The sequence below is a fragment of the Anopheles funestus genome, chromosome 3RL (assembly GCF_943734845.2).
Source record: "Anopheles funestus chromosome 3RL, idAnoFuneDA-416_04, whole genome shotgun sequence".
In the NCBI taxonomy this organism is placed as follows: domain Eukaryota; kingdom Metazoa; phylum Arthropoda; class Insecta; order Diptera; family Culicidae; genus Anopheles; species Anopheles funestus.
Window position 1 is genome coordinate 46,661,834 of NC_064599.1, and position 24,228 is coordinate 46,686,061.

The 24,228-nt window shown below is 33.4% G+C and overlaps 2 protein-coding genes across 8 annotated transcripts in view; one reads left to right on the forward strand and one right to left on the reverse strand.

Moving 5' to 3' along the window:
• LOC125767756 (uncharacterized) overlaps window positions 1-24,228 on the reverse strand; it is a 38,642-nt gene that overhangs the window by 11,760 nt on the left and 2,654 nt on the right. Inside the window, exons 1-3 of one of the 7 annotated variants that reach the window (XM_049434636.1) lie at window positions 12,278-12,767; window positions 9,685-9,759; window positions 8,354-8,711 (exon numbers count right to left, since the gene is read on the reverse strand). In XM_049434636.1, the coding sequence (XP_049290593.1) occupies window positions 8,354-8,460 (107 nt within the window). In that variant the 5' untranslated portion in view covers window positions 8,461-8,711; window positions 9,685-9,759; window positions 12,278-12,767. Of the gene's footprint in view, window positions 1-8,353; window positions 12,768-19,313; window positions 19,542-24,228 lie in introns of those variants that run through there. The other 6 variants (XM_049434634.1, XM_049434635.1, XM_049434631.1 and 3 more) reach the window with 6 other exon arrangements.
• LOC125767773 (low-density lipoprotein receptor-related protein 2) lies at window positions 12,783-15,072 on the forward strand. The gene is made up of 6 exons (XM_049434663.1): window positions 12,783-13,351; window positions 13,471-13,668; window positions 13,785-14,000; window positions 14,264-14,455; window positions 14,539-14,769; window positions 14,847-15,072. The coding sequence occupies exons 1-6, from the start codon at window positions 13,250-13,252 to the stop codon at window positions 14,910-14,912; spliced, it is 1,005 nt and encodes a 334-aa protein (XP_049290620.1). The 5' UTR covers window positions 12,783-13,249; the 3' UTR covers window positions 14,913-15,072.

Below are 24,228 nucleotides of genomic sequence, written 5' to 3' on the forward strand. Positions count from 1 at the left end.
ATATTATTAATTAATTCATTAACTTATCTGTAGACATCGTCTTTCAATTTTATTTACGTATGAATTGACATTCATTTGAAATATCTTCAAAATCAATAATAATCAATTGCTCTTTTCTATGTATGAACAAAGTAGTAACTGAAAAAAAACCACCATTTATTCTTTTATTCAAGCCTCCCGCCTCAACAAAAAAAACTGTAGTAATCCATCAAAATCTCAAAAGGAGATGATTGACTGCTAATGCTATCATGCTTGGTCTTGCGTAACGCAGAACAACCTTAAACTGTTTCATCGTTGGTTTAATACAGCTTGTGAACTATAAAAATATCCCCATTTATGTTGCCTTTAAACATCAGCACTGCTTCTATTCGTACCACATTTAATATTGCAGAGAGGGTAAGAACCCTTGATAAAGTGTAATCATACTCTTAAGGATTCAAAGAAGCGGGGATGTTTAACAAGAGTACATGGAAACAGAGTAAGGTGTTTCGATTGGACAAACTTCTATAAAACCACCAGCCTTCATTATAGTCATCAAGAGCATCATCGTTACATCACCATCAGCGTTATCATTATGTATATCTTTATGAGCTGAGCGAGGACAGTATGTAGTCTAAAGTACGGAAACGATGATTTAAGGCTTAGTTAATCGAATTTCAACCTATTTTGATCACAAATAACCAATATCTAAACGTTATATAATGTTGTTTATGTGTGTAATTCATATAACTGAAAAGAACCAATAAACCAAACGGTAAAAAAAATGTAATTTGAATATTATAACTTCAACCTAATTTCAAGATGTTTCGATACAATAATACACTTCTTCTTACTTGAGTACATTTTGTTTTTATGTTTAATAGGAAAACAACAAACACCATACCATTTGCAAATAGATCTGAATGAATCTTTACATTGTAGATGACTGAAGTTATTATCCGTGCGTGGTAGAACTGGTAACTATCTAATACAAATATATTTAATCAACATAACATTTCTTTTATTTTTGTGTAGTTTTTCATGACATTGTTGGATGAGACAATGTATCATTTCAAAACTCCCCACACTATGAATAATATTAGGTACATATAGAATAGAAAATAACGGTGGTGAACTAATTAACATTTATACACTTGAACGTGTACGAGACGTAAAATCAATACCTTTCTATACTCCATAGTTTGTATGATATATTATACGCTAGGAATATAGTATCAACACTTCACTTCAAATAATCGTTGAAAGCCACCAGGATGAAGTAAGTTACTAGACAGTATTTCTCTCCTTAATGCTTTCATAAGCAGAATAATGCTGCATAAAGCAAAAAAAAATACGAAACAAGCAAGAGTAATGGAAAACGCTGAAGGCGAAATCGTTACATCAGAAAAGCATAAAACTATTCAAATCAGTGTTATGTGTACTGTATGGAAAAAGAAGGTTTGTATGGGAGGGAAACATACCAGGACAATCTGGGAGAAATGTGTGTTTGTGTAAAAGAGAAGGATCGAAATAAGTATATACGAGGCTGTACATATCCACGATAGTCATATTTACCGTGCAATGACCTACCAAAAGAAAATGATGGAAACCCTTACTCGAACAGAGCGGCACAGAATAAAAACAAGATTCATTCATAAACCTTGCTTTCAAACCACTGAGTTTGAAATCAGTCTATGGCACTAGTTGCATAGCGGTCGATGCAAAGCATGGCTGGCGCGAAGTATACAAATAACTCATCCACATAGAAATGTGTTAAATACATTGTGCAGACAGTTTATTTTGAAATGTGTGCAAATGTTTAAATTCTCTATCACCAAATCATACTAGGTTCGCACAATATTTCTGTGTATACTAAGCTTTTTATATATGCAATGTTCAGTTTAGTTAATGCGTGAATAAATCTTTGCAAAAGATAAAGTTGTATATGCCGTTACTATAAAATTGAAGTCAACATTTCAATACATTTATCCTTACATGAGTTCCAATTGTTAAAGATTCCAATTTTAAAATCATCCCCAAATCGAATACAAAACGAAAATTCGCTTCAGGCGCACGGTTATCAGGATCGATATTACTCGCGCTATATCTGTTTTCCTTCATCCTCCATCGGGATCCATACATGTTCGCCTTTAATTCTAATTATGTATATCTACGGCGAGAAGACTATGCGTGCTAGCTGTGATTCGGTTACCGTGTTCGGATGAATAATTAACAACAAATCGAAAAATCAATCCTAGCTTATTCTATTTATCCGGTATTGACAGGAACAATTTAAATTGTTAAGTGAATTTCAACCTATAACTCATAGGAACGGGAGCTTGAAAATCCTTTCACTGCAATCAATGCTAAAATAAGCTAGACCATGATAAACGCTCGTTGTGATATGGGACAATTCGTGTGTGTCGAATCAACACACTGTTCAGTTAATTATCTGTCTAAAGTCTTTTTGATAGGTTACTCACGGTGACCGCATGTACATATTGTGACTATTTATAAACTTCATATTCATCAGTCAAACGAACTCACTTGCTAGTGCTAGTAAAATAGGAGTTTAAGGTACAAATGGAATGATATTTGATATCTTTAAAGGCGAAAAACAGATTTTACAAGAAGTTTGTGATTTAAAATTTGCTTATTTTTTGAGTTATAACTCTTATCACAGCATACACCAATATCAATCACTTGGACCTATCCTCGAGATTAAAGTAATTAAAAGAAAGAAAGAAAAATGAAGCAGTGTTGACCAGTTTTACTAAAATTCCTAAACTCATGAAAAAAGCAATGCTACTACTAGCACTACTTTCCATGTATCACGCAGCGACCTTGAATTCCCATTTTTTTTGTATTGCAGTTTTCAGCCAGGTTAACCAGCGATCATGACTTTATTATCCGTAACTGAATAGACATAATTGTGTACGAACGAACGATGCTAAAGGAATTCAGTACTGGAATTTTAGAGAAAAAATCGACACCATTATCAATAAATCACAGATTAAGAGGAGATTTGTTTACTACTAAAATTGTCCATGAATATGCAAAGGACCGACGATCATACACTATCGATGAATTACCTTTAACAACCAGTAATAAATTCTATTAGATCTTTAACACTAAAACTCATCTTCTGAATGGTTTGCGGCCATTAGTAAAGTATTAATATCCTATATTTCAGTTTGTAAAAAAATCACATTTGCTTATTAAATATAAAAAAACTACTCATTGGTTCGAGCAGAATAGTTCCCAAAACACAACTTCTTTGAGAAATTTGCCACAATATTTCGTTTTTGTTTACCGTTCTGATTCAAATTGCCAACAGCTTCGAATTCAGTATATTCTTCTTAATTTAACTAAATTTGTTCTTAGACAGACTAGACTTTTTATATGATATATTATAATAATGTTAATAAGTGATGGCCATCTGGAAAGCCCTAATTTCATGATAAATAAATCTTTCCAGCTTGTCAGTTATTTTATTACCAGTGGCATTTTTAGCAGTTTTATTTTAAACCAACTCCAGTGTAATTTAATTTTTGATTCCTGTAATCTGGGCTTGGTGGAAAGGAGTATATCGAAATCTATTGTTGACGTAACTATCAACGTGAAACAATGAAAAACTTATCGTACTCTCTCCTCTTGGCTTAACGACCTCTAAGGTCATTCCGGCCATTTCTGGCTTACTAGATCTATTTTTACTATGTAGCCGGATAGTCAGTCCTTGCTACAGGGAGACGGTCCGGTCGGGATTTTGGGATGAGACGGCGCCGTTCATCAAATACACCACCGGAACGCATCATAGTAAAGATGACTGGAAAATAACAATATTTAAAGGAGGACGTGACGAATATTCATGTGACTTGATGGCCATGCCGAAAGGATCGTAGATTCGCGCAGGAGCAACTCGGTTAAATGTTCTTAAAAAACTACAATAAATGAAAAGAGGAAATAAAGAGTACCGGGCTATCTATCGGTAAGCCTGTCTTTCTAACGATCCAGGACGGTTTTATAAAACGAAGCTTAAAAGATAAGTTAAAAAGTATATAGTTTTATCTTTATCATGCAAAGTATTCGAGTTGTGAACAATATGCTGCCCGGAATATCAATCAAAGTGTGAATCAATCAAATGAAATGAAACATGACATCGAAAACGTTCGGAAATCGTTGCAAATTCACTATTTTATAATAAGGTTTGAGTGATGTTGCTGGAAGTTCACATGCGTTTTTCCAAATAAAAAGTTTTGCTCCTTTGATTCGTGATATGTAGAGGTGAGACCAATTCAAGGTATTTAATATACTTTATACAATATTATAAGCAAAAGGTGTCTTAAGTGTCTGTAATTTGAATCAAATATTATTTTATCGGGTGGTGCATGTGATAAACGGCGCCGGTCCACACGGCAGGACCGGGTTCAAATCCCATCCAGAGCGTCCCCCCGTAGCAAGTACTGACTGTCCGGGTATGTGGTAAAAATAAGTCTAGTAAGTAAGAAATGGCCGACATGACCTGTAAGGTAGTTAAGCCAAGAAGAAGAAGTATCGCGTGTAATGCACAAACACAAAAAAAAAGATTTTTCGCAAAAACTAATGTCTGCTTAGTTCAGTTTGTTCTGCCTTATCCTCTTGTTTCTTAACACCTACATGTTTTTCCATTCGAATGATATGACCAGCTCACCAGCCCCTGCGAGTCTAATTCGCTGAACGATAGCGAGTTCATCCTACAACTCATACAGGTCGTTATTATTGCGGCTCCGCTATTGCCCTTTCACACAAAATGTAAAAGTATTTTCATATTAAAGAATAGATATGTAAAAGTCATGCACCAACTTGGGTATAATTGTTTAAACTCAAAAACTTTGACGCCTTTCAAGAGTTGTAGAGTTCTTAATGATTGTGAGTAAAATATTTACAGTTTAGTTTAACTTTAATACATCATTAGTATGGTTACTAATTTGAGTAGTTCATTAGTGAACACTATAGTCAAAACTTGAAGACATACTTTTTTCATGAAAATGTTTAATAAATATCTAGCATTAGCGTTAGTAATTGACGTAATTCAGTAAAATGTAAGGGTTTTGCAGTTATCCGCATTAACCATACCATTAGCTCTTCCAACCACAACCCAGGGTAAGTACCCTAAAACCTAAACTGGATCTAAACAATAACTGGTTCTATAAAAGCTTTAATGTGGTAGTTTACATTCTGACGTGAGATTCGAACCAACACATTATGATAGTGTTCGGTGGAAAGTTAAAACGGAGCGGACAAAATACTATAACATCGTTGAACCTACTAGTTGATTGAACATTACTATGATGTGCAAAATGACATCATTTAGAAAGGAGCAAAACAAGTCGTGCGAATTATTGGCCTCGTCAACAATAATTCTAAGAATCGAAAACCGGAACACTTTTAAAAATCAAAGGAAAACCGGCAAAAATCATCTAGAGAAATACAAAAATAGCAAACCTCATTATGAACTCAAAAACATCTGGAAAGCCATTATTCTACCAGGCAATGTGACCAGAACTACCGATTTATCTGTATTCCTACCGATTTTTGATAAGCCTACCGATTCACAGACGAGCACCCTGAAACTACCGATTTTTCATGAGTCCTACCGAAAATCACAGAATTTTCTTAATATTACTGAAGAAGTCATAAATGGCAAAAATGAATTGTCTACAGACAATCAAAAACTGCATATTTTTAAAAAGACCGAGTTTTGGCTCTTTTTGTGCCGCTGAAAACGACAAAATTCACAACAATTCAACATTTCCATTTTCCCTGCGAACAAACCTCCCCCGGCCCCCCGGTCACACGTACTAGCTGAAGAGAACATGAGCTGAACAGAATTAGGATCATACCGACAACTACCGATAATTTTTTTGCTTTCCTACCGATAACGAGGAAAACAATCTGGTCACACTGCTACCAGGTATGGGACGAATTCATACATTGTGGGAGGCTGTCAATAAACTATGGAACGAATTAAAAAAACTCTGGGAAACCTTCAAAAATCGCGAGATACTTTATAAATACTTCTTAACAATAATGATGTGCAAACAGCTTTAAACTTCCCTATTGGCTTAATATTTATAGCATGTTGTAGAGTACCTACTAATAATCTTAGAGTATTACACCTTAGAACCTACTAATAATCTTAGGTGATCCGGTGGTGTATGTGATAAAAGGAACCAGTTCCACACGACAGGATCGAGTTAGAATCCCATCCGGACAAATTTATAGTATGGTAGAAGTTTAAGGTAACCGAGCAAGCCGAGCGCAATGAATTTTGAAAGATAAAATAAATTAAAAAATATTTAGAAATTATTTGAAGATTCTCATGAACCAAGTTGGTTTAATGCAGCTACGGAACTTGCCAATTGTTTTAACTTTTCAATAAATTAATTTTTACTCTTAGTCGTACAAAGACAACCAAAGTATATTTTACGACGTTATAATCTGGAGTAAACTCTTAACACAATTACAATGAAGGAAGTAAATACCTTCGTCCCTGGAAAAATTGTTTCTTAATTGTTTCTTAAGTGAATAGATGATCACTAATTCATATGAAATTTATGTCCAAGCTAAATTTCTATGCAGAACTCATAAACTGTTTTCAATAAGACCGGATACCTGTGCTTTTAATAATGTAATTGGTTCTGCCTGGTGAAGCATTTATGTACATAGTCCTAGATTTTGCTTGTAATGTGAATTGCTGTTTTTTTTATGGAAAAACATTGAGGATCTTACTTTTAGTTAATATAGAGAACGGGATAATGTTTAAATTTCATATACAAATAAACTTCAAATTTGTTTGTGAAAAATTAATGGCATATCAAATAAAGTTTGATAATCATTTCACATTATCACATTATACTGTACGCTTGTATAGTAGCAGAAGAGCCGAACTTCACATGACTGGGTCTTTACCAGATACAGTAGTACCTCAAGACCTTGACATACGAGTGTTTTGAGATACGAGCCGCCAAGTGAACGAAATTAGAGATTTGGAATTTGTTGCTGTACGATACGTGCAACATTTGAGATACGAGTAATATCACACTACATCGCTCCACACGACGTTATATAAGTTATGGGAGCTGGAATTTCGGGAATTTGAGAAAAATTGTTTTCCGATATGAGTGTAACATGTAAACAAGAGATGATTAGATATGTTATACATCTAACATCCAATATTAGTAAATGAGTTGAACTCGTCTCTCAAGGTACTGTAGTACTTACTGTAGTAGTATTATACTGTAGTCTATATGTAGTAAAACCAGTGATAATGATATACAGTGATGTGATAGTGATATACTGTAGCATCCAAGGTTTTATAGAGCTTATAGAGGATGAGCGTAGTTGTTGCTTATATTTAAAAAAAAGTATTAGAGGTATTGAGTGATTTGCGACCTGTTGGATGTTAGTTACTGATTATACTCTACTGGTCCAATTAGCATAGTATGAGACAATTAGTATGACACTTGGTCTCCTAAGAAGAAAAACAGCTTCCAAATGGTTTATCAATACATTTTCCGGTACAGTTCCATAAACGTTAAATGAGCATTTTACACTTGTACAATTTTCCTAATTAAAATAAACGTACCTTAATTATCTACAGTATCATCACATGACTCCGTGAATCGAAATGTATACCACACATAGTAAAAGGTGCAGTGAACAAAATAAATCAATGATGAGTATAATATATATCTTGCATCCACCAATCATTTAAGTATGGTGATAGTTGTAAGTACTGTACCTCTTAACAAAACACTTCCATATAATTTAAAAGTCTGTTTACAAACTTCCCAGTGACCAATACGGCCAATCAATACGACCAGGCTGTTCTATCTGAAAAAAAACTTCACAGTGGCAAGAGCAACCACTTCAAAATCAATGAAACAGCCTTTATCATGTTATTCTGTACCGTACAAATATGCGCTGGGACAACAAAAAGCGATGTAATTCGTCGCTAATATATTTTGCAGCGTGTTGTCACATTATATCCTGAACCGTTTCACCTGTTTTACCGTATCGTAAGGGCCAAAACATGAATGAAAGCCCATACTGTGAATACAGCCAGTCAGGACACAGTTTGTTGATTTTACACAAATTACACGATTATGTATTACAGTAGCTGCAGACTTCAGATAATTTAGTTCGACGTACATTGGTTTATGGTCACTTCAATATCGTATATGTTGCAACATCGTATATGTAAAATATTACATCTTGTCTAAAATGAATAAATGGTATTATGCACTACATGAAAACCCAGCTTGGAAATATTTATGGTAAGAATGAAATGAATTGAATTGAAATGATTAAATATAAATATCATATTACGTACCATTGCGCGATAAAATCAGGATTGATTGCAAATATTGTGGACGTTCGATTATTAACATCGGACCCGTTGTATTCGCCTGTTGATGATACAAAGTTGTAAGCATCCATAGCAAGATGCTTCCGATGATTTTATTGATAAATGTTCAACTGATTTGAACGAGCTTGTAAAAACATTCAGCTCCACTTGGCAAATGAATCAAAACGTTATTAACAAACAGTTTTTCGTTTGTTTGTGATGCCGCTATGTATTCTTGTTTCAATTGATTTTTCGTTTGAAATACATTGATTAGTTGAACATTTTATCTTCATCATTTGTTCAGTCATCTTCAGCAGTCGTTCCACCGTGGCATTTTGGAAATCTGAAATAAATTAATACAAACATAATACTGTTACAACTTCGAAAACTGTATAATTCTTATAAAGAACTGTCATAATTCAATGCTTTTTAAGAAAGGTACAACGTCTTGAAAATCTGAAAAAAAATCAGTATCGTGCTCAAATGTGAGCAAACCAACGATGATGATGTTTACGATAATAATATGCGACCTAGCAATAAATCTATATTGTAATCCGCCATGTGCACATCTATAATTTTGCCAATGGGCTAACATGCAAACCACTGGAAAATAGCAGTAAAACAACGGTTTTGAAATCAATTAAGAGATAGTGATGTTAGAGAATACACACATTATCATATCACATGTGACATAGATCAAACGTTATAGCTAACAAAAGCCTAATGACCTAAAATCATTTTTAACTTATATACGATGTGTTAAAATGTTATGTTTTCAAGTGTGTTGTTGCTAATTTGGTATATTCGATATTTCACTCGATTAATCCCTGGGTCCAAACACAACTGAACTATGCTTCCCTTATATACGATTGATAATTACGCACAAACTTAACAATGAGCATAACAAGAGGTAAATAAAGCCATATTTTCTTTAAACGTTGTTTTTAACATGAGTAGATAGATAATTATTAATAAAACAAAAACAAAAAACAGCAAAAACCAATCCACCAAACTTGCTCAACTAGTCGAAGCACAGTAAATTGATTGAAAATATTCAACTTTAATTCATTTTACGTTTAGCGCACATTGGAATGCTATATTTATGCTCAAACCAACTCGTTATGCACTATCTACTTTCAAAAATGGTACAATTTTGAACGGTTTTATGTTTCCATATTGTGTATAGCTTTAAAAAACATTCTTTCATTGTGCATCATCCCAACCAACCATTAAAACTCAAGTCATGAACCTCTCTCGAAACTTGTGAAGAAGGTAAACTAATAACTACTATAATATTCATAGAATTCTTTTCATACTATTTCATAGAAGGGCAAGCGTGATTTATCGCGTGCTAGCATCGTCTACCCTTTAAAGATCCACTTATCGTCACACTGGAAAGAACGAATAATAAATAAGGAACAAGAATTAAAAAAAGAAAATAAAAAAAAGATTCGACATAGTTAGTAGATTTGAATGGTCGTACAAAATTGTAGTGTTTATTACAGAGAACTTGAAATTCTTGAAGTATGAATTATACCTTCAGTTGTACCCCATTTCATTGTAATAGTTTTATGTTTTAGGTAAAAATAATTGAATTATCGCTGTTAAGGATATTATATCGTATCTACATAGTTATGGTAAATGCTCACATTGGTTAAGACAAAATAGAGATATTTAAAAAATCGATGTTAAAAAACATAAACCTACAATACACTCTTGATTATGTTTTTGATTACATGTTGATATTCAGAAGTAAAATTCAAAAACCAAACAAATAAACATAAACAGTTTGGATATGTATATATCTACAACACATAACAGAAGGTTGTTCAATGTTACCAATCAATCAATTCAATGTTCATGTTAACTAAATCAAACCTATGAAAACAATTTTTAAAGTTAACATCGAGATAGACTAGTTTATAGATATTTCATTCCTTGCTGCTGGCAAATATATTCTCCCTTGAGTTTATGTGATTTTGAAGCTTGGGCGGTAATTGCGTTAGTTAAATTTCCGCAATCAATCACACACAGGTGATGAAAAATATTTTGCTACCAGAAGGATAACAACGTTAAATTTCAATTTCTCGGTGCTTACAGTTTATAGCCCTAAGCGTTTACTAGCATTTCGCGGCTGCTTTAACTGGTTTGCCGGTGTTATGTAGGAACCTCGGATAGTTAATCGGAAAAATAAAATAATCGTGATACTTATTAAAAAAAGATTTACAATATTTTGGGATGTACGTTAAAGGAGGATGAAAAGTTTGTTAAGTAGTTTCGAATAACAGACAACAATATATAAATGTAATATTTTAAATTTAACAAGTACATATATTAAGTATAAATAACTAAAAAATAGATATATTATTACAAACAGTTTATTGTCAAACACTGGATTTTCGAATTGTTTTTACACTGCGCGCACCTTTAAACCTGTTATACCTTTCCTTAAACGAATACCAGTATGAAAACTTATCTGATCGTTTCTTCTTCCTTCTTCCCGTTGCCTCGCCGTTGCAAATAATATCAATAACCGCTTTACGTTCCGAAGTATAGAAAAAATTACAATTATATAAGAAATAGAAATTGTAAATATAATACAAGCATTCAATGGTCCATCTTTGATATTTTTGAAGAATTGTTTTACAATCAATTGCTTTTGAATTTTTTCATATCGATACGATAGTGTCTTTATCATAAAGCGCGCCAAGTATCATACAAATACGTACCGAGGCAGCAATACGGCAAATGCCATAATCTTAAAATTATAATAGCAATATCATATAACCCAAATACAATTTTGTAACTCATTTTTTTCAAAGCCAAAAGTTACACGTTATTAGTTTATGGCATCAAGTGGCAGACATATTTCTGGTTTCTTTAACTTATTTTTACCATTTATCTTGATAATCAGTCCTTGCTACAGATGTAACACTCCAAGAAGCATATAAGCATTAGTTCTTATATATGAAAATCTGACGCGATTATCACTAAGTGACTTGGTTCGATCTCAGTTCGAGCAAATGGCTCAGTTTTCTTATGACTATTTAGTCCTAAAATCTTTTAGTAAATCCACTATTAAATCCGTTAGGCATGTCATTTTTACATAATTGACACAACATTTTGGAATTACATTGTTAGCGTAATGATCCTGGGATTTATTTTCATCATATACATAATTATTTGTTTGCCTTAGAGCAGTGATGTCAAACTCATTTCGGGTTCGCGGGCCGGATTGCATGTAGAATCCTTCTTGTGGGCCGAGTTACTGTACTGTGCGGGGAGGGGTTCGATGACAGCTTTAAAATGACCGAGTAGAATGGAGGCATTAAAAACTACATGTGCATCTATTTCCAACTCAACGCGAGAGAGGAATACAACAGCAACGTTCAAAATTAATTTTAATTTGAACTTTTTGCTTGCGCTTTTCAGAGCCTGATTATACCTATCTCATGGTGGATTCGATTGGCCGGATTGGAAGACCTAGCCGTATGTTTGGCATGACTGTCTTTGTGCAGTGCAAATACCTACAATTAAAAAGTGCAATCACCTACAAGAATATCAAAAAACAGTTTAGCAGTGGCGAATTTGCACTACCGGGGTTTCTTTTATTTTTCCTTCACTTTTTTAGCCTGTAGCAGGATAGCCAGTTTGTGTACAGGTTTTCGTTCGGGATGGGATTTCATACTCTTCCATAACCGAACCGTTACCCCATACACCCACCCTCATGAAAAACATACAATACAATAACATCAATAAATGTAATTGTGAAATTTGTAATCAATTTAACATATATCAATCACTTATATTATACATGATGAGAATCTTTAGAGTGAAACAAATTAGCTCGATCGACCAAAACACGGAAAAGTTTAATCGATCTTTCAACGATCACCGTACAAATCATACTCGTAAAGGCCATACTCCTGCATGCATTTCACAATAACAGGTAGTTGATAGATTCTGTAGGCCACAACAGTAAGCAAATTCTACAAAATCAATTTGAAGAATTTGATTCGCATGCTTTGCATTGTTTAGTCAGACCTTCATAAATAAGAATGGAACAACACCACTTTTGTTACTTATGATTTACAACCTGCCTGTAAAGCTTACGTTCAAAACTGAATCCCAACCAACTGTTAACTGACGCACAGTCGGAGATGTATTTTTTAAAGTTGTTCACCTTGATAGCGGTCAAGGCATGCGCATGTATACGATCTCAGACGATCGTACAACCTAGCTTTGGTGCATATGTGTGTGTATCATCCGTACTGATGACTAACCAGAAATTCCAGATGTAACGGTGAATAGCAAAGCAAAACATATGAATAATAAACTGAACTCGTAACGTAAACCACATTAGAAAACTATCACTTAGTTTATGTTGGTGCTTTTACACGATCAAAAAAACCCATTACTATATGAGTGTAAACGATTGATTGAGATTGCTTCATTATTGTTACGAATAAACAACAGTTCGCTTGTGAATTATCATCATGGAACCAGTTGATACGTCAGTAACGTTTTCACATTTTCGCCGTTAACATAGAGATAAGTGCAGTTAAGTTCATAGCCTGTTAACCTGTAAACAATAAACAATGAAACAAATACCCGCATATTCGCATACCCACACTACTACCATAACCGGTGGTAATTCGTGCGTACAATCGAATTTCTCGAGATTATACCTGCGTCTTCTACCAAAGATCATAGCCAGTGTATGATTGTACGTTGAAATAGCAAGATCGCTTAATTTTTTGTGAATAGTTGCTTTCGACATCAATACATAATTTGCAGTGGTGATTGTTTTTTTAGTGGATTGTAAATTAAATAAAAATTTCAGTGAAAGGATTTTTTTTTCAATCAGCATAATTCAACAACATGTGTAAACATATTTTATTGCTTATTTTTGTGATACTGTTTTGTTTAAACGGCTATGAAGCACAAAATACAAATAAACAATGTGCTCAGAATAATGAATATGTAAGTATATACATTTTAATTGCAAAATGTGGTTATCATGAGACATTAATCTCAAATGTGTTTAATTTTCGTTTCGTTTAATTTGTTTAATTCGAATATCCGTTTTATTCGTGTAATAGTGTCTAACGCACCGAGATTGCTGTTCGGGAAGTTGCTTAAGCTTCTCGTATAAATGCGTACCAGTGCCAGGAGGTGCTTCAGTGAGTACTGTATTAGTACCGGTCAAACCAACCCCAATAGATACTGAAAATCGTTTTGGAGGTGATGACGGTGGTGCTAGTTTGACCCAAAAAACCTGTGCACTTAATGGAGAATATGTGAGTACAGAATCTTTCTTCATCATGCCTGTTGTGTTCATTCGATGTTTCTGTAACTTTTTTTTGTTTCACCTCTACTATATTTTATAAATTTATTCTTATCATTATTCCAAAAGTGTCTCACGCATGCAGAATGCTGTTCGGGCAACTGTTTGACTTTCTCCTATAAATGTGTGCCCTTGAATCCACCTGGCACGACAGTGGCCGTATTAAAGGATTCGACGCCACAGAAACCAACCGTTAGTTTCACGAATCGTATTGGTGAAGATTCAACAAATCCTACCACAAATTCGGCTTCTACTCCAAAAAAATGTGCTGGGATTGGTGAATATGTAAGTTGATAAATTGTAACTATGAAACTTAGCAATGAATCTTGTGCTAGTGTAGTATGTGCTCAAAAAGGAAAAGTTTCACTTTTTACTGTAGAACTGCTACAAAGCTACATATACAATAATATAAAAATATTAAACAGTCTTGTGTTATGTTGGCCATTACGAAACTGGTCTATATAACTCTAATGCCGTGAAAGGTTTAAAATATAACCTGTAAAGTTCAAATAAGTACTCACAAGCTTACAATTTAATTTCTGTTATAGTGCCTAACGTCCTCGGAATGCTGCTCTAAAAGTTGTTTAAGCTTCGCATATAAATGCGTCAACAGGTATGACCTTTATGCTGGCGCTGATCCAAATCCATCTACGACGCCAATTTCTACCGCTAATCGATTTGGGGATTCATCGGTGGATACAAACACAGGAACACGTAAATGCATATCTAATGGATTATATGTAAGTGTAGCATTTACATACAAAATATTTTTCAAATCAATCTTACAGTTTTGCTAATTGTTTACCATGTTTCTTACATACAGTGCTTCCACAATACAGAATGTTGTTCAGGAGCCTGTTACAAATCCATATGTTCTACAGAAATCCGACTTGGTGTACCGGAATCAGAACTAACCCGCCCATCAGTTGCTAATGGACCCTACATTCCAGTAAATAATTTGGATGATCTCATTTCTCGGTTTGGGGGACAAGTTTCGACAACCGAACAAAATCTTAACCGTCAAGAAAGGCGTTGTAAAATTGTTGGTGATATGGTAAGTAATTTACTCGTGACGACATGACACGAAATGTCAAGGTGAACAAAAGTAAAAACACTTTTATATTGTTACAGTGCAATCGACATGAAGATTGTTGCTCATCAAACTGCCATTCGTATAGACGAAAGTGTGTCAACTAATAAAAGTCTGTATAAATATTACAATTATACAAAATAAATATTGCTTCACTTACGCAATTTTTGCGCAATCTCAATGCAGCCTACCTTCGTTTTGATTCGATGGACCAATATTGAATAAACGAAGAGAAAGTGTATAAATATAATCAAATATGACCACAAACATCGTTTTATTCTGATTATGTATTAAGTAGCTATATTTCACACATCCGAACATCCTACATTTAAATGCGATAGAATGAATGCACCACTGAATTAGAAGATTGCTGGTTTTATGAAAAAATAATATTTCTATAACTTTGTAAACTTTGTAGTTTTTTTATAATTTGAATAAAACGAAGCTTTATCAAGCATCTATTCTTGCTTCAATTATTCTTTAATTTTAATTTTAATTTTAATCGATTTGTTGTATTATTGTATTGTATTGTATTGTATTGTATATTGTAACCCCCTGTTTGTTGTGTCATGTTGTAATCTGGCTATAAACTATAATTTGAATTTCATACAAATTGGCGTAATTACAAAAATGGATTGATAACAATTACTGTCCTCAAACCTCGAATTCTCAAACGAGTTTAATCTGTTCCAGTGCTTTAGTCGTTACCTGAAGAACTCGTTATGTGAGTAGTGCTTTATACGGTTCATATAAAACGTAAAAAAATCCGCCTCACATTGAAATAATGCTCATACAAAGTGTATATAATTTGTTTATTAACCTAGTTATCTTTTACCTAGGAACTTTTATCTGCACCGTTTGAAGCTGTTATATGAATTCTTAATTCTTAACTATAGGCCATCCTCTCAAACTCATTAACGGGTTGTTTTCTGATATAATTGATCTTAGCATTGTCTGAACATTTCATATCAAACCACAGAAAACAATATTTTAAAGAAACCCAAATGCACGTTATGAGAAATTTTACACGTTACGTTACACGAAAGAGGTATTTTCGTAGCATTTAGATTTGCTCGTTTTACGAAAAACTTCTGAAAGGGAGTACTCGTTATAAGGGTTTTGACAGTGTGACAGTAAACTGTTAAGAAAGTGCATCTGGATTACGGGGCACTGCTTCGTAATTTCATGTTAAAACGGGTAAAACTTATTAACTGAACAATGCAAATCTGTAACCATAGCTAGCAATAAGTATAAAGCAAAAGCATTGTAGAACCAACACATTAAGCTTAATCCCCAAAGAACTTTAGGTCAACGCATCGGTTACGAAAATTAAGATAGTGAAAATCGTGGCAAAAATTTAAAAAGCGTCAATTAATTGGTAAGTGAACTATCTATGAGACCTTTTGATTAAACCTAACCAGGCTTATACGTGATAAACGGCGTCGATCCACACGGGAGGACCGAGTTTCAAATCCCATCCGTACCGTCCCCCATAGCAAGGACTGACTATCCGGCTACGTGGTAAAATAAGTTTTAACATGGCGTTCTTAACAAGCAATAAAAAAAGATTTATAACAGTATCATAGTCATTCAAAAGCATTTTTTGCAAATACTTTTCAATGTTCTAACAATTCCAAACAGTACTGAAACATTGAATGCAGTTGCAGGACAATCAAATCACAGGCAAAACTATTCTACAAACCATTTACAAATAAATTGAGCAAAATACGAAAAATGAGTACGAAACAAAGGAATTTCATTATTATTGAGATTTAAACACAAAAATTGTGAGTAAACATGCAAAGTAATATTCTTGTTTCAAGACGAAGGGTACAAATACCAACATAATTATATAATACAATGCAAATTTTAGCACACCATAAATTTATCAAAACTCGATATTTTTTATACTAATGTCATGTTTTATGCATATCAAATTGTAAACAAAAATCCCATAGCGTTGAAGAAATATTTTTTTAATTGAAAGTCATTTTAGATAAACTCGTTGTTTCGGTAGACAAATATTAATTGTCAAATGTGCTACACATAGCAAACTGACTCGGCCGATGGTTCCCCATGGTTATGACCCCAAATCATTTGGAACACTTTTGGCTATGTTTGGTATCTATGTTTAGTACTATACGCCAGCATTATGTGAGACTTCGAAAATTACTTGTAATCATCTATCTTAGAGTAGGTCAGCATTGGCAAGAAGTAAAAAAAGCTGTGTTTTAAAACATTTAGCAACAACAACAAAAAGTTGTATACATGCTATAAAACTACATGTTTTAATTCGTTCACGGTATAACGTCTTCATAATGTTAGAAATGTTTTCACATTATATCAGTACAATGAACAGCAACCATGTAATGCATATCAAAGGTTCTTCATTATATTAACTGAATGCTTAAATTTGTAAAACAATTATTGGATTCAGCTCACTACAATTTTCATCCACGTTGTCTTAGTCTGTACTTTACTCGGTTTTCATTAGCTCTATAAATATATCCAGGCTCCTGTCATTGTGGTCAGTATTTACTTCTGTTTCTTTTTTCCCTTTTCCGCTCAAAAAAGGGCATGAAAGCTACTTTTAGATATGTTATATTCTTATGTCGGTATTTTTTCTTTAAATTTAATTTAACAACCAGAAATTGATCGAATATTTTATTGATCTACTATCGCCGGATTAACGTCATTTTCATCTTAGTTTGAAAAGTTATGATGTTCACATTGTTAATGTAGAAGATTTTACGTATATTTGTTACAGAACACATTGTACATTGAAATATTGAATATTTTGTCAATAGCCAAGATAGCGTGATAATTTCATGATGCATTTTAAAACGGTAAACGCTACGGATCATGAACAGAGCAGTTAACTCATGAAAGGTCATGCAAAAATTAAGTTAGGGTTTATTATTTATTCCAGCTACTCATCGTACTATTAAATTAATGTGTAATGTCCTCAATTCTACACAATTCTATTAACAAACACAATCAATTGTCTAACATTGACTTACGGACGGTGCTACATCCAAATTGTACCAAAAGCACTAACATAACTAATTTAAAATTACATTTAAAAAGCCTTATATCGATTGAATCTAGCCATACATTCTTAAATCAATTCTCTTCCAATTTTAGGATGCTCTCAACGGTGTCATACATGTCATATTGTTTTCTATTACGTTGAAACACATTGCGCATCATTTTACGGTACATAACATTTTCCATCCATAGGTGAAATCGATATTCGTCATCAAGTATAATCATGTCAAACTTCCGCACTAGTTTGAAATAGTTGCCTATGACGGTAATAGAATACGCAAAGTTTGTGTAGAATTATTTGTTTACCAATAGTGCGCTTTATGGCACATGGCAAAATGCAATAATAACTTATACAATTAAAAGCTTTATAAATTACATGTTCACGCTATCTTCATATCACTATAGTTTAAATGCATTTAATTAGGAAGCATGAAGCATTAAAGTACGCATTGTTGTTATATTACAAATGTTATTTTTCTTTAACCTTTTCTTGGGTTTGAATACAATAATTGTTCTTAAACGAAAACCGATTATTTCTATGTTAATTTTAATTTTTTAACCTTGATATCTTTTCAAATTGCCTGATTTCTAGTGTATAAATATACATTCAAATACATATATATATATATATATATATATATATATGTATATATATGTATATATATATATATATATATTTATTTTTATGTCATTAAACATTAATATGTTAATACGTACATTCATAAATATTGATACGTGAATCTAGTGTGCGTGCAAGCCTATGTCGAATGTATTACAACACTGAATTAGTACCTACTTGTTGCGTACTATTAAGCATAAAAACAGGCCTCAGTTACAGTAGCTAATAACAAAACCTAACGGTTTAATGTTTAATTACATATATCCAATATTATAAAACATATAAAAATAAACATTATTATTACTAAGATCATGTACTAATGTTATTTTTAGACAAAGATTTTTGAAGGTAGTGTATAAGTGATCTTGGGTATTTCACATGAACACATTTAACGTATTCCATTAACAAATCGTTTTAATGTCTTGTGTCAAATATAGCTTGTACTTATTAATCTTTTTATGAATATTTCACTCAATTCAAATAAGGGTTTTTGTAGGTTCTTTGATTTAATAAATCTTCGTCATATCTATAATACAGGACCACATTTTTTACGCAGAACATTTAAAACTTGCTGGTGTTTCAAAGAAAAAAATATTTTAACTATTTATCATATATCTATGTAACTAACATCCTGAACCAAATAAATGAGCACACAACTTTTAATTGCTGCTAAATTCAGAATTTTCAAAGTAACTCCATTTATCAATATTATTCTATGATAGAATCGATAACATATAGTATTTTTAGGAACATTTAGAACATTTATTTACACCATTTATTCCAGAATTTCATCACAAAACACAAACACACATATATGAAAATAATCTTTATAAACACGCACCTAAATCAGTACAAAATTGAACACTCTTAGCAATAATCCAACTTTTCCACACTTTGAGTCAGTAAAGTTTCTTAAAATTCCCAAAGCTTGAACCACTGCACTCAAGAAAACAGTTTGATAATAAAACAATTATTCATACCAGTTTGAAGACACAGTAACGACTGTGTCGTATGAATCAACATGCAAGCTATGAAAGCAACAGTTCTATCCGAAATTATTCGGGAGTCATTCGTGTTTTGGATGAGCATGCGCATTAGCGATGTTAATTTGGAAAGGATATTTTATGACACATAAGGATATTCTGTTGGTTTAAATGTATTTCAAAGAGATTTGTTCAAAATGTATATTTTTTTAAATCTTTTTTTATGGGAATTGGTAGAAATATTTCGCAATAAAAACATGATTGAGTTTTACGCTTTTCCAGTAGAATTTTCTATGGAATGATTACATTATATCTGAAACGTGCATAAACATGTTGATATTAATGAGCAAACATCACAAATATAGTTGGTTAATTTTAAAAATGCATACATATTTCACTGAAACTCATCAATCAGTTACATAACAAACATACAAAAAAGCAAAGTAAATATTTTTGTGCGCAATATAGATTAATAATGATTACGTACTAAAAGGTACCAATACGACGAAATCGTTGCTTATGAATAAAACAAACATACTAAAAGGAACTATAATGTTGTGCCATAATAGTGGAATTATAACATATAAAAGCCATCCCAAAACCAGCATAATAGATATATTATACTAATAACAATAAAGATACAGTCTAGAAGAATTCTGACATAAGAGTAATTTAAATCGATTTTTATGACTCCAACGTACTGGGACGACAAGCAAGTATCGAGCTATTTATACCTTCATCTGTAGTCCCATCATGGAACTTGATAATATAGTAATTGTAAAGGACAAGTAAACACTAATATAATTTTTATGACACATTTGCCTAATTGTCTCCAAATGATACAGACAACAATGTGCAAACATATCTATTCAAGCAGTGCATGACATGTGCAAAACAATTGCATGCTTTTATGGCAGTACGCAGTAAGCTTTCATTGTTCAATCAGCCTCTTGACAGAGTAGCTCAAATTCACTTGTTTTCAGCATCGCTTCTCTTACTTCTTAAAGCGAAAATATTCTGTTCTGATAGAAAAATTGGGTGAGTGCTACAAACGAAATAAGTATAATGAAACAAAAAAAAATATTTACTTTGGTAAATTTACATTAAAACCGATATTTATTTATCCATTCCATGGAAAATGCTTAATGGTATCAAATGAGGTGCTGACTCCAGCGTTCCAGCGTTATTGTCCAGAAATCCAAATATTTGTATATTTGTTGGATCCGGATCAACACCGTATTAGTCGCATGAGGGGTTGCTGGACTAACTACTACACTATGTACATCCAAAGAAAACTATCAGAAACTCGAGAAATGCGGGGAAAGTTTCTATGATTTTTTTTAAACTCTCAAAAGCACCTGCCAAGCTATGTGTTCATCTTTTGGATAAAAACAATGAAGTATTAGAAATTTAAGTTCCTTTCAAACGCATGGAAAACTGTAAACCCCATTAGGATGTCGAAGTCAACAGCGAAATTAACATCGCATACGACACCAACTTCAACTCCGAAATAAACTCCGTATACGACTCCAGGAGTAGTGATGGGCAGATACCGACTCTGAACGGCTCCATACATTTTTGGAGCCGATTTACCGATACAATTGTTTTACCTTAGCTGGATACTGATTTTAACTACTTTAACTCTATGAATAAATCATTCCATGATTTCAATGAGCTCGCAAATAAGACGAGATTGACGGTTAATCAAGATTTGAACGAATGGCGTATTGTTGAGTTATATGATATTGAATATATTATATGAACCGAAATTGGTAACCGGATTTATAGCACTTTAAATTAAATAACACATACAAACTGTTTGTGTAATGAATAGCGTATTAGTATTGATTTTCAAAGTCGAAGTCTATGATCTTGTCAGCAAAAATAATGCCTATGACGTGGATTACAACAATGGACCGATATTACACATTATTTAATTATACATATGTACAGTAAATATCCGAGTTACGCGGTTCTCGACATACGCGGATTCGGAGATACGAGGTTTTTAAAATTTGACAGAAAGAGGAATTTATAACTTATACTTTATACTTTATCTTTTATAGCTATATTTTATTCATTCCTTTATGAATTTAGTTATTTGTAAACTTTTATTACATCAATTAAATAATTTTTCGTTCCATGCATAATGAATAAAATGTTATTGAAAATTATGTTTAACACATTCATCGCCGTAGATTTGTTGCATTTTTTGACACGGCGTTGAACGTGTTTTTTTATTTCACTTAACAACGGCCAGGCCGTATATCATAAATCGTTGAACGTGTTAAATATGATTAAATAACGGTCTGTTTTGTGTTTTTAAAAAATACCTTTTCTTCTTGCGCACACATTGGATCCCTGAATAGGAGGTATAAACTACATGTCATCCAGTATTCGAGATACGCGGATTTTCGAGATACGCGGATTTCTCTGGAACGCATCATCCGCGTATCTCGGGTAATTACTGTATATCATTTAGTTATATCAGCTACATGTTGAAAAAAATGCAAAATGTACGTTATTAAAAAAAAATCCCAAGGAAATTCGAATATAACCCGCCGTGACAGTAACCGGCTAGACAATATTAACTACAGAAACCAAGCAAAATCTGGAACTGACAATCAGGAATGAAAAAAAATATTAGAAAAAGTTATAATAAAAGAAATTAAAAAATATTCCATACATGTATATATACAAACTAAGTCAAAAATAAAAATTACTTATATTCAAGCTAGATTGAGTTTTGCCAGAAAATTCATGTCAAGTCCACCTGAACCGGTCAATGGAACAGCTGCATAGTACACGGACATGCACAGGGAAATATGTTATATAGTATATACATATATGATATACACAGACCCTTGTCTCAGACCCAGGTGAGATTCGAACGATTCCGGCTTGGTGGGTGGTGAGGATGTGAGTAAATCGTATTATTTTCGTATCGTATTAATCGTATTAAGGAAAATTTAAATCGTATTAAGGAATAGAGACTCTCAAAACTGAGCTTTGCGCACTAGTGGAACGCAGGTTAGAAATAGCATCGCGAGAGACTTCAAGTGGAATAGAAGCAGCTCGCACTGCTAAGGCGGCCTTGCGTGCAACCTCTGACTCTTCGAAAACCAGCAGAACGGTATGAAAAGAGAAGAAAAGGACCAATAGTAGGGACAGTAATGTTCATACTATTATAAATAGATTTGACGAGCGTAATGTTAAACCAACACCCAAAATTAAGAAACTATGGACAAGGCTATGGATCCAAAGGCAACAAATAAGAATAAAGAAAGCAAAACCCTGGTTATTGTTCCTAAAGTAGATCAGTCTTGTCATGAAACAAGAGCTGATTTACTCGCTAAATTGGATCCGAGAAAACAGCTATTGTTTGGGTTCCGCAATGGCAGGAGCGGTCAGGTTTATGTTCAAAGTACTGCTCAGGTTAATTTTGATGACATCAGGAAAGATGTAGAAACAATTTTGTTTATCATGTACAAAAATGATATGAAACAGGTTTTGAATTCTTGCGAGATCAACAACTATGCATCCTTTTTGCTGACCTGTTATACGGATACTGTTATGTTTATCGCGCATAAAGACATCAAACAAGTAGAGTCTTTCCTTAATCTTGATTTAAACGCTCAGATGATTGGTTAAAGTACAAAAAAATGGCATTGAACGTTAAAAAGATCAGCTACATGGTAATGTCTGTCGGTAGATTGGACATCCCTTCATCTAACGGAACGAATCGAGGTAACCCGTCAGGTTAAATCCTTGGGGTTATTTTAGACGACAAGTTGAAGTTCCACGCTCACATAGATAGGGTCATCACCAAATCAAATGGCCTATTACCAAAGTATCTGGGAGGGAGAATCGTTCGAGGATCTGACGTGCATAGGAACTGTACACGCAGGCCAGATGAACCCAGAATTCCTAACTTAGTATCTCACAGTGCTAGAAACTCTTTGTTTTCAAGGTGGTTCAACGGTACAACAGATTGCCAAGAGAAATTAAGAACGCGAGTAGCTTGCAAGAATTCAAGCGTGGGTGTGCCGTGTATGTTAAACAAACTGTGTAATGTGATATATGTGTAGATGTCCCATGTTACTCATGATGAAACAGTTCCATGCGTTGGTTCTGGAGTGCCATCTGAACAATGCCAGGGAATACCATTGTGGTGAAGTGAGCCTCGTTTTTCCGCGATTGAATTAGGTTGGAAGCGGTTTGGAAGCGTGAATGATACAGCGGACTCTTAAAAATGTATGTAGAGTACAAATATCGTAAAGATAATTCCGTCCTTTTGAAACCTGTGTTGGGGTAAGAGGTGGTACTTATCATCATCATTTGTATATTTGTATATTTGTATATTTGTATATTTGTATGTTTGTATTTGTAAAAAAGTGATTGGTCACATAGATTGACCTTACCACTTATCTTAAAAACTAGCCTAACGAGGTACAAACACACGGGATAGAGAGTTAAGTATTTAAAAAATTCATCTAAAGGTGCCAGTCAAAATCGTCATATTTACTATTTATTTTAAAAGCGATAGCAGTCATCGGGTCGTTAGCACTGTATGCTCGTCTAGTTTGGTTAGTCCTAATATGTCGGTAATTTCTAAATTATCTAGGGGGCACATATAAGTTTATACTGGCCAACAATTCAAGTGCGTCTATTCCTCCAATGAGGAGTTTACACATAAACCGACATTGGGTAGTGTCCCGTCTACTAGCGAGGGACTGTAAACCAAACAACAAACATCGAGTAGATAAGGGGCCA

What these genes read in the sequence shown, in the direction of transcription:
- LOC125767773 (XM_049434663.1), top strand. Translation starts at nt 13,250, where the DNA reads ATGTGTAAACATATTTTATTGCTTATTTTTGTGATACTGTTTTGTTTA. An exon ending in GCATATCTAATGGATTATAT is followed by an intron (nt 14,456 to 14,538) that starts GTAAGTGTAGCA and finishes TCTTACATACAG; the next exon opens with TGCTTCCACAATACAGAATG. An exon ending in GTAAAATTGTTGGTGATATG is followed by an intron (nt 14,770 to 14,846) that starts GTAAGTAATTTA and finishes ATATTGTTACAG; the next exon opens with TGCAATCGACATGAAGATTG.